Source organism: Brachypodium distachyon, chromosome 1 (genome assembly GCF_000005505.3).
Source record: "Brachypodium distachyon strain Bd21 chromosome 1, Brachypodium_distachyon_v3.0, whole genome shotgun sequence".
NCBI classification, from domain to species: domain Eukaryota; kingdom Viridiplantae; phylum Streptophyta; class Magnoliopsida; order Poales; family Poaceae; genus Brachypodium; species Brachypodium distachyon.
The window spans coordinates 15,791,446-15,802,931 of NC_016131.3; the positions used below are offsets into that span (position 1 = coordinate 15,791,446).

Genomic DNA, 11,486 nt, shown 5'->3' on the forward strand with positions numbered 1-11,486 from the left:
GCTCAGGTCAACAACAACAACCAAACAGACCCTAAAAAGACTAAAAAATTAAACGAGCTGAGCATTCATAGTCAAGCATACGGCGTGTATATCCATGATAACTGGATTCCTGTGGCCTCTGGTTTTGCTATGCTGAAGACTCTATGCTAAAAGCTCTTTGGGTTTTACTCTCAGAAGAAAGAATGTGCTTTGGTTTGGCAGATAAGAGTTGTGCAGTCAGCACTCAGCAGCGATGCTGTTATCTGTCCACTTCCGTCTTCGTTGTCCAGCAGAACAGCACAGAGTTCCTTCCAGGCCAGTCGTCTGCTGCCAGATCTACGTGGAAATTAGGATTGTGATGTGAACGATTTCCGCAGCCTACAGCTTCCTTCTTCGGCCACTCGCTCAGTTTTCCTCTGAAACCATGCAGACAGAAGAAGGCACCACCAGCACCAACAACGGCTGCCGTGCGCGGTGCGGCTGCAGGCGGCCGGGCTCGGGGCCGGCGTCGACGCCATGAACCGCCGCGACGGCACCGTGAACCGCTGCCTTACTCCTCCATCGCCCGCCTCCTGACCGTGCGCGCGGACACACGCCCCGACGGCTCCGGCGTCCGCTCCGCCGACTTCGACGTCGACGCCTCCAGAGACCTCTGGGCGCGGGTCTTCTTCCCCGTCTCCGGTCCCGCTCCGCCGGCCCCAGTCGTCGTCTACTTCCACGGCGGCGGCTTCGCGCTTTTCTCCTCGTCCATCCGCTACTTCGACGCGCTCTGCCGCCGCCTCTGCCGCGGGCTCGGCGCCGCGGCAGTCGTCTCTGTCAACTACCGCCTCGCCCCGGAGCACAAATTCCCCGCCGCCTACGACGACGCCATGGACACGCTCCTCTTCCTCGACGCCCACAACGGCGCCATCCCCAACGCCGGCCCGCTGCAGCTAGACCTCTCCAACTGCTTCCTGGCCGGGGAGAGCGCCGGGGGCAACATAATCCACCACGTGGCCAACCGCTAGGCCTGGGCCTGGGCCGCCTCCGACAAGAACAACAACAACAAGCCCACGAGGCGGAAGCTCCGGGTGGCGGGCCTGCTGTCCGTGCAGCCCTACTTCGGCGGCGAGGAGCGGACGGAGTCGGAGCTGGCGCTGGACGGCGTGGCGCCGATCGTGAGCCTCCGCCGCTCCGACTTCTGGTGGCGCGCGTTCCTGCCGGCGGGGGCCACGCGGGACCACCCGGCGGCGCACGTGACGGAGGACAACGTAGGGCTCGCGGAGGAGGGGTTCCCACCGGTGATGGTGGTGGTCGGCGGGTTTGATCCGTTGCAGGACTGGCAGCGGCGGTACGCCGACGTGCTGCGGCGGAAGGGGAAGAGGGTGAACGTGGTGGAATTTCTGAAGGTATACACGCGTTCTACATCTTCTCGGAGCTCGCTGATAGCGCCAGGGCCATCGAGGAGATGAGGGCGTTCGTGGAAAGTAACTGCAAGTCGGCATCGCAATCCTCCGACGCGCCGTAGAAAATGTGAAATGTGGAGTAGGGTCGTACAGAAATTGTTGTGGTTGAAATACATTTACGTGCCAATATATATGTTACTGCCTCTGTCCTAAATACAGAAGTCTTAAGTTTGTCCTAAGCAAAACTTGTTCAAATTTGACCAAATTTATGTAAAAATCTACCAACATTTAGAATTCTGATAGAATTTATATAAAAATCTACCAACATTTAGAACTCTTAAGATAGTTTTATTAAATATGTCGTTATTTTTTTTTTCAGGGTATGCTTATTTGATATTGCAAACCTTGATAGAATTTTAGTTAGTCCACAAAAATCATCGTTTAGCTTCGATGGATTTTCCGGTATCTCATGACCCTTGGTGCATGGTCTTATGCTCTTAGGCGATTGTTGCCCGTTCGACAAAAGAATCGTCATTACAACCGTTTTTTTGAACTATAGTCCACCATTCTTGCGTTTTCAGACGATATCATGATACTTGGTACACACTTTGGGCATGGTGATTCTCGGTACACATTTTCCACAAAAATCACCATTCTCTCTGTTTTCATGGGCACGTTTTCTGGATTTTCGTCGATTCTCGGTACAGTAACTTTCGGTACATGGTTTCATGCTTTTTTTTTGTCTTATACCAAATACATGCAAATTAATATGAAACGGAGGGAGTACATCTCAAAACTTGTCGAGTTTGGGGGCATTTTTAGCCGATTTATGACGGTATAGTCACTCCCCATGCACGGTTTCATGTCATTTTAGGTCAATCGACAATAACCAAACATGAGTCCACCACTCTAACCGGATACATCGCCACATCATCACAAGTTCACAACTGATTGCCATGTATGTGCAAGCGCAAGTTCACCCCTCGAATTAACAATGTACAGCAGTCAACGGTGACACAAAGCGCAAGCGCGTATACGTGTTTTTCTTCTCAAGCTCTTGCGCCCGATGCCATCAACGTGGACGTGCCAACACATGCAATCGATCGAGCCCGACGTGGAAACATTAAAATAAGCCCATGCACGGCTTGCCGTTCCGAGCGACGCAACTGCATGCGGAGATCACAAATTGTCAACCGCCCCGACTGATCCACCTCACCTAATCTATACTCATCCCATCAGCGCTTGTGTTTATATAAACGCAAGAGGAAGCCAGAGCTAAATGCACTTCAAACAGAGCGGAGATCGTAAATAAGAGAGACAGTTTAACTAGTTTAGACTCGATGGAAGCCGCGGCGGATGAGCAAGGAGCAGTTGTAGTAGTAGCGCCGCCGGCGCTGCCGCTGACGGTGCGGCTGCAGCTGGCGGGGCTGACGGCGGCCATCGACGCCGTGGAGCGGGCCGACGGCACCGTGAGCCGCTGCCTCTACTCCGTCGTCGACCGCCTCCTCAGCGCCCGCGCCCGGACAGCCTCCGGGGTGCGCTCCCACGACGTCGACCTCGACGCCTCCCGCAACATCTGGGCGCGCGTCTTCTCCCCGGCCGCCGCCAACGCTCATCCTCCTTCGGCGCCGCTGCCGGTCGTCGTGTACTTCCACGGCGGCGGCTTCGCGCTCTTCTCCCCAGCCATCGGCCCGTTCAACGGCGTCTGCCGCCGCCTCTGCAGCGTCCTCGGCGCCGTCGTCGTGTCCGTCAACTACCGCCTCGCGCCAGAACACAAATTCCCCGCCGCCTACGACGACGGCGTCGACGCGCTCCGCTTCCTCGACGCCCACGACGGCACCATCCCCGGCCTAACATCCATGGCCGTCGACCTCGGGAGCTGCTTCCTGGCCGGGGAGAGCGCCGGCGGCAACATAGTGCACCACGTGGCGAACATCTGGGCCTCGCAGCACCAGCGCACATCCCGCCACGTCAGACTCGCCGGGATCTTCCCCGTGCAGCCCTACTTCGGGGGCGAGGAGCGCACGCCGTCGGAGGTCCGGTTAGAAGGAATCGCGCCCGTGGTGAACCTCCGGCGGTCGGACTGGTCTTGGAAGGCGTTCCTGCCGGCGGGGGCCACCAGGGACCACCCGGCGGCGCACGTGACGGACGACAACGCGGGGCTGGCGGAGGAAGGGTTCCCGCCGGTGATGGTGGTGGTTGGCGGGTTTGACCCGTTGCAGGACTGGCAGCGGCGGTACGCCGACGTGCTGCGGCGGAAGGGGAAGAGGGTCACCGTCGCGGAGTACCCCGACGGGTTCCACGGGTTTTACGGGTTCCCGGAGTTGGACGATGCGTGGAAGGTGTTGGAGGACATGAAGGCGTTCGTCGAGAGCAACAGGGCGGTGGCGCCGCCGGCGAAATTACCTGACGCTGAACGGTGAGGAATGATCCGAGCTCCGAGCATTATTATCGAGTGGTGCGCTGGCGAGGAATTCATTGGTCGGTTGGTTGGTACAGTACGTGTGTGTGATGATCTGCTTGCGATGCGTGGGAAACGCGGGAGTTGAGTTGAATAAGAGTTTGTTGATTTGTTGATTGTGAAGTGAGTACACTGAGTAGTACCATGTGAGGTTTGACTTGTGATCCAGAACTGGGCAATGTGCTGCGTGATTCAATCAAGCATATGGGACATGAACCATTGGAAGTTTTTAAGTGTATCATTTAAGTTTAGTGTTTGTTGACCCGTGGGATCTGCGAGATTGTTAAACAAAATAATTTTAATAATATTTATAAAGTTGATTCACCCTATCTTTATTAAATGATTGCAAGCTTGACATGCAAGCTGTCCACATCAATTTTTTTTACCGAAAAAGCTGTCTACATCATGCATATCATGAGCATGCAAATTGTCCACATCACCATCCACATTATGTGTTGTAGGCCATTAGAAATCCATTTTGGTGGTCCTTTCGAATTAAATATTTTGATACTTAAGATTTTTTAATCTTCACGCTGTATATAAATATTTTACCAAATACGCATGTTTTCATGATATGTATGTCAATCTTTCTAAGAGCTGCAAGTACACATATTTTGATGTTCATGTACATCAAAACTACTCTTATAGCTGTTATAAACGATAAATCGTTTTGTCCTACAATGTTCATATTTCTTTTGCATTTTATCATTGTTCCTAAAATCATATCCAGATGTGCATATAAAACTTTTCGCAGCAACGCACGGGAAATCACCTAGTTATATATACGCTTCCACCAAGCATCTCTGGCTACTTTAATCAGAGAGAATTAAGCTGTAGTATAAGGGCTCACCAAAAAAAAGTATTCCGTATAAAGGTTTTTTTTTGTTTTGCTATTTCTTAGGTGACTGAGAAATAGCTACTTAACAACCTTTTAATTCAATCATTGAGATTCGTAAGATTAATATAGATCTGATGGATAAAAAATATTCATTGGATGGCTACGATCGTCGAGTGAGAACTAATTAGTATGTACTTATTTCTTAGTCAATTGAGAAATAGACACTCTTTTTTTTAACGGGAGAAAATCAATTATCTGGATCGCGAGAACAAATAGCACAAATGTAATCACAGACATCTCGCACAGCAGGCGGAAGCGAACCTGCTAGGATCCCCGACGTGCCTGACTCTCTAGCATAATGAGCCAGCATATGCGCAACCATATTACCAGATCGATGGAACCAGCTAAACTTAAAGTTAATTAAACAAGGTGAAGCCGTGGCAAATCTCGTGGAGGAGAAAACAGATGCTAGATCGATTTTCCTCTTTGTCCTGCAAGTTGGTTATCAGTGCTTGGCACTCACTCTCCGTTTGTTGGCATACTGCAAGACAAGCAGAGCTATTTAAGTGTTAACTAGCAGAACACGTGCATTGCTACGGCCACAACGTATGATGGTCATCAAGACCACTTTGACGAACTCCAACGTGGGATTGCTTTGATACCCAAACACCAACACGATGTAGTAAAGCAAGTATTTTTTTGTATTTTATTAGGGATTCCTAAACTATGACACGAAAATAATTATTTTGGATTGCATAATCATCTCGCTGAATAAAAAAAATCAAGTAGGTTATTTGGTTTTCTCGTCTTAATGAAAACAATATGTACACACTTGTTTTATATTTACCACTCACGCCTTCCGTATGGTTGGTCATAAGCAATTTTTTGGGTCCGAATAACAGGCTCCATTCCCACTCCATCGATTCCTTATAGGAGTATAAACAGTCAGTGAAATTAGTCATTACGCAGGTAATGGCTTCTCCACAAGCACCGCTGCTCTATCTCTTGCTGATCTAGCCGCTCCTCCTCTTACTGCTACACCAGTATTACTCTTGTCATCCATAAATGCTAGTTCTTGTGCATGCTGAGTCGACCAAAATGCACCAACAGAACAGAATCCTTATTCTCTGCAGCTTGCGGACCTTGTGACCTCAAACTGGAAACCTCAAACTGAAAGGATCTTTGGAGGGTGTATTCTTCATGCTGTCTGTTGACGGTGAAGGGGATCTCTCCTGGGGCAGCCGACTCAGTGCTGAAAAATACGTACATAGTGATTAGCAATCAAACATAGCAAATCAAATTATCATAAAAAACAAAAACCACTGAAACATGCAACAAATACTCTCTCCGTCCTGAAACAAATGATTTAGATTTGCATATATTCTTATACAAATCCACATCACTTAATTCCGGATGAAGGGAGTAGATGAGCAAGTACTATAAAAAGACGGTGTTTCCTTGGCATCCTTGCCCTTACCTAAGCAGGCAAGCTTCCACATTGCATCATTTCTTACTTTTTCTCTAGATAAACCTAAGAAGTAACAAAAACACGAGAAACCATGCTTACAACAGTGGCTTCAATTCTTCAAAAGGACAAGATCGTAGAAGCCAAACCTTCATCCTCAGTAATATGCAATTCAAATGCTGATCCATACGGGTATCAAACAGGCAAATCCTTTCGCAGCTCCAGAGGAAGTAATTCATTAACACGAAACCATACCTATAACAGTGCATGCATCAATATTAGAGAAATAGAAGGCCTTAAACTTTCAGTCATTTGCACTAATTAAGACCAACCTAAATTCATGGAAGTGAGTGACCAATCAAGCAAAGCTCTTGCCTGTGTAATGTCCGGTCTGGCACCTGGAGATGACTGAAGCATCTCTTCGATAAGATTTGTAATGGAAGAATTGTACTTCGGTAATTCTGGGATACGATAGTTCCCATCGAGTATCTGGAGCTTTGATTCTCCATCAAAAGCTGACTTTAAGTAGCGGATTATATATAAGAGACATCCAAAAGCCTGAAAAGATCACAACCTTAGCTTACGCAGTTATTTCGATACAACAAAGTACCACCAACTCAACAAAAATGCAGGCAATAAGGGAACTGACTTTTTTGGTGTAATGACTGCAGGGTCGCTTACTTATATATCTACTTTCTCACGAATAATTTCCCTCCTGTACAAGTCCCACATCTACAATCAGTAAACAAGCTTACAGTAAGTAAATATGTCAAAGACTTGAGAAAGAGCTCAAAATAGGTATATTCGATTTAAACCTCAGGAGCTCTATATGCAGGAGTGGTATGCTTTCTGATAATATCTTCTTCAATGCCCCTTTTATCTGGTTTATCAAAGCACTTATGGTTTGTTGAGACACTACCAAAATCACATAATTTCCATTCACCGTCAGCACCAAGAAGCACGTTTTCAGTGTGAGATCGAGATAAGCAATCAGAGGGGGGGTGAATGATTGCGCGGAAGCAAATTAAAACTTTTCCCGAAAGTTCAATCCCTGAAACCCTAATCTGTTCGTGATAATAAATCCAATGTAACTTTAGGTCGGCTGGACCAAAAATTACGTATGAGTATGCAAAAGAAAAGTATTGAAATTATCTAACCAACGCAACAAGAATCAGCTCAATCGGACGTACCAATCAAAAGATATGATCAAAACAGTAACGGCTGATAGAAAGTTACGAAGATTAATCTAAAACCAATTTCGAGGAATAACAAGAAAGATGAAGTAATCGCGATCTTTCCCTGATCTCGTGATAAACCTGCAGCAAATTATTATGAACTCGTGATGAACCTGCAGCAAAGTGTTAGAAAGATCTAGCACGAAGAATCCACGAAGATCTGAGAAGAACAGAGATGACACCTGTTGAGGAACGCGGTAGGCTACGCTAGCACAAAATAAAAATTCTACCGATTCTGTCCGGATCAATGCTGTAGATAATGGATCACGAGATTACCACTAGACGCGCAGACCTGTAGCGGAAGTAGAGTCGATGATGCGTGTCGATGCCGAGTAGTCGTTCGGCCTGCTCCTCCTCGCCGATCCCACGAGCAGTTCGTCCAAGCGTCGCAGGTGCAGCGCCTCCGAGGTATCCACACGTACAAAGAGGAACTCCGTGCGGATGACTGCAAGATCTGATCACAAGGTTTTGGGCGTGGAGGTGTGACGGCCGAGTATAACTCGCATCTGGACTGGTGTAACCCTAACCGGGTTGGTCGACGTTCCTAGTTGGCTCAACACTTGATGCCTGTTAGGAGTCTAAGCCTGATACGAGTTGGATCCGATCCAACTCGGTCCCCACCCCTTAAGCGTGTGACCCTTCAGGTTCGCGGTCAGTCGGACACGACTACGAGCTCGGACTGCGGGCCCGAATAACACCTTACTCGTCCACTGGCATCGACTCAAGTCGATAGTTGGTAGCGGCGCCTAGCAACACGTGCCAACTCCCGAGTGACCACAAGGTATATTGACAAACCATACAATGTGTCATATGAAACATTCCTTTTGCCTCATGATATGTGTGTCGAGCTCAAGGCGAGTGCTTGTCATCCTTGTGGATAGCTCGACTCTCTTCTCGTTCCTGTGATACAGATTCCCGAACGGGTTAACACTTAACCCAAGTCGCATGGCCATGCTTTCCGAATCTGATCACTCGAGAGGGCCCAGAGATATCTCTTCGAATAGGAGGGGCAAATCCCATCTTGATCAACCATGACTCGCAGCATGCTTCTCAGCAAACCCGAAAGCTACCTTTATAACCACCCAGTTACGGAGTAGCGTTTGGCAACCCCTAAGTAGACCGATTCACATCCCAAGCTCATGCGATGACCTCAGGTCTAGGACTGGCATATACATCGTACTTGAGACTAACAGATGACAATCATCTCGTTGTGTCTCAGTGTGGGTCTGTCCGACTCAACAATCTCATTGTCGAGTCCATGCTATCAGTCGGCAACACTTTGCCCTATGACTTGTGAAACATAGTCATCATACTGATTCACATTGCTATTTTAGGTTATGTGTCCGCATAACCTCAATGACCAGGGACCATTAGAACAACATCATAGAATACATAGTCTCACAAACAAATCACGTATTTATTGATACATATCAGTGATGATGTTCAAGAACAATAACAATAACTCATGAATACATAGGAAATAACATCATCACATGATTGCCTCTAGGGCATATCTCCAACAGTCTCCCACTTGCACTAGAGTCAATCATCCAAGTATCGCATACCCATGGCTCGTGTGTGCGCCTCATGCTTTGGCTGCGGGAGAGGCTTTGTCAACGGATCGGCAACATTGAGATCCGTGTGTACCTTGCATATCTTAACGTCACCTCTCTCCACGAATTCCCGTATGAGATGGTAACGCCTGAGTATGTGTTTGGATTTTTGGTGATGTCGTGGTTCTTTGGCTTGTGCGATAGCACCACTGTCGTCACAGTAGAGGTCCATGGGATTGGACGCGCCCTGAACCACTCCAAGCCCAGAAACAAACTTTTTGATCCAAACGCCTTCTTTCGCGGCTTCCGAAGCCGCGATATACTCAGCTTCTGTTGTAGAGTCAGCCACCGTTTCTTGCTTAGAGCTCTTCCAGCTCACCGCACCTCCATTCAAGACGAACACGTATCCAGATTGTGATCGATAATCGTTCTTGTCGGTTTGTAAACTAGCATCGGTGTAACCCTTTACAACGAGCTCATCCTCACCACCGTAAACCAAAAACATATCCTTAGTCCTTCTCAAGTACTTAAGGATATTCTTCACCGCTATCCAGTGACTCTCACCGGGGTCAGCTTGATACCTGCTCGTAACACTTAGAGCATAGGAAACATCCGGTCGAGTACATAACATGGCGTACATGATGGATCCGACCGCCGAAGCATACAGAATCGCACTCATCCGACTTCGCTCATCAGAAGTCGAAGGACTCTGAGTCTTGCTTAGACTTATACCATGCAACATGGGCAAGAACCCTTTCTTTGCCTCATCCATGTTGAATCTTTTCAACACTTTGTCAACATATGTACTCTGGCTTAAACCAATAAGCCTCCTTGATCTATCTCTATAGATCCTGATTCCCAAAATATAAGCCGCTTCTCCCAAGTCCTTCATTGAAAAAAATTTCTTCAATGAGTCCTTGGCGGCTTCTAGCATCGGAATGTCATTTCCAATCAATAATATGTCATCCACATATAAGATTAGAAATACGACTGAGTTTGCACTAAACTTCTTGTATACACAAGGTTCTTCTTCATTTTTGATGAAGCCAAACCCTTTGACTACTTCATCAAAACGAATGTTCCAGCTCCGAGATGCTTGCTTCAATCCATAGATGGATTTCTGAAGTTTGCATATTTTTCCAGCATTCTTTGGATCGACAAAACCCATCGGGCTGTATCATATACACGTCCTCGGTTACATTTCCGTTAAGGAAAGCCGTTTTGACATCCATTTGCCATATCTCGTAATTGAAATATGCAGCAATAGCTAAAATGATCCGAATTGATTTAAGCATCACTACCAGCGAGAAAGTCTCGTCGTAGTCAACTCCTTGAACTTGTTGAAAACCCTTGGCGACAAGTCGAACTTTATGGATTTGAACATTTCCATCCATATCAGTTTTCCTTTCAAATATCCATTTGCACTCGATGATTTTAACACCCTTTGGTGGATCTACCCAGTTCCAAACTCGGTTTTCATCCATGGACTTTAATTCGGATCTCATGGCCTCAAGCCATAACTCGGACTCTGGACCCACCATCACTTCTGCATAAGTAGTCGGCTCGTCATTGTCTAACAACAACACATTGCGTACATTACGCAGTCTTTCCGACCTTCGTGGATTTGGTGCTGTATTGGCCGTGGGTACGACGACTGGCTCAGTCACTCGGACATCACCTGTCGAGTTATCCACTACTGGCTCATCTCGAACTTCTTCGAGTTGTACAGACTTGAGTAGGCAATCAGAGGGGGGGGGGGTGAATGATTGCGCGGAAGCAAATTAAAACTTTTCCCGAAAGTTCAATCCCTGAAACCCTAATCTGTTCGTGATAATAAATACAATGTAACTTTAGGTCGGCTGGACCAAAAATTACGTATGAGTATGCAAAAGAAAGATATTGAAATTATCTAACCAACGCAACAAGAATCAGCTCAATCGGACGTACCAATCAAAAGATATGATCAAAACAGTAACACCTGATAGAAAGTTACGAAAATTAATCTAAAACCAATTTCGAGAAATAACAAGAAATATGAAGTAATCGCAATCTTTCCCTGATCTCGTGATAAATCTACTGCAAATTATTATGAACTCGTGATGAACCTGCAGCAAAATGTTGGAAAGATCTAGCACGAAGAATCCACGAAGATCTAAGAAGAACAGAGATGACACCGCCAACGAATCTCTTTATTGCAACGATGTCGATCGATTGCAAAAGATGCAATCATGCATCCAAGAACTCTCCAAGGATTGATCTAGATCTAAAGCCTTGAGTTCCCTCATGTACTTGCTAAAACTCTAGCCTAGACGGCCTCTATTTATAAGAGAAAATTCACGGCCCTAAACCGAGTCCGAATCCAACACGAACTCCTCTGTCCCGATCGGTATTCTGCCCGTGGGGCCCGCATACGACCTCGGATTGAGATGACTCCAAAAGCAAAGTTGACGAACGCGCACAACTTTCATGTGGACCACTTTTCCATCGGACGCGATCTTAATGACGTTACTGTTTAATCTTTAAACAGCTCTCATCCAGCCACGGCTGGACTTATATGTCTTCACGTCGAT

General features: G+C 47.2%; 1 protein-coding gene, 1 long non-coding RNA gene and 1 pseudogene across 5 annotated transcripts; 2 read left to right on the forward strand and 1 right to left on the reverse strand.

The window, feature by feature from the left end:
* The first annotated feature begins 402 nt into the window (after window positions 1-402).
* On the forward strand, window positions 403-1,612 carry LOC106866251 (annotated as a pseudogene).
* Window positions 1,613-2,416: 804 nt separating this feature from the next.
* Window positions 2,417-4,149, forward strand: LOC100840474 (probable carboxylesterase 18). Its single transcript, XM_024457260.1, has one exon. The coding sequence runs from the start codon at window positions 2,705-2,707 to the stop codon at window positions 3,785-3,787; it is 1,083 nt and encodes a 360-aa protein (XP_024313028.1). The 5' UTR covers window positions 2,417-2,704; the 3' UTR covers window positions 3,788-4,149.
* Window positions 4,150-5,825: 1,676 nt separating this feature from the next.
* LOC104583661 lies at window positions 5,826-7,092 on the reverse strand. Of its 4 annotated transcripts, none has more exons than XR_731549.1 (5): window positions 6,944-7,092; window positions 6,810-6,860; window positions 6,461-6,686; window positions 6,278-6,383; window positions 5,826-5,915 (listed from the first exon to the last, which is right to left on the reverse strand). It is a non-coding gene; the product is annotated as an uncharacterized LOC104583661 (long non-coding RNA). The 4 variants fall into 4 exon arrangements; XR_731543.1 differs by having other exon boundaries at window positions 6,778-6,860; XR_731544.1 differs by having other exon boundaries at window positions 6,231-6,383; window positions 6,778-6,860.
* Window positions 7,093-11,486: the final 4,394 nt, after the last annotated feature.

What these genes read in the sequence shown, in the direction of transcription:
- LOC100840474 (XM_024457260.1), top strand. Translation starts at nt 2,705, where the DNA reads ATGGAAGCCGCGGCGGATGAGCAAGGAGCAGTTGTAGTAGTAGCGCCG.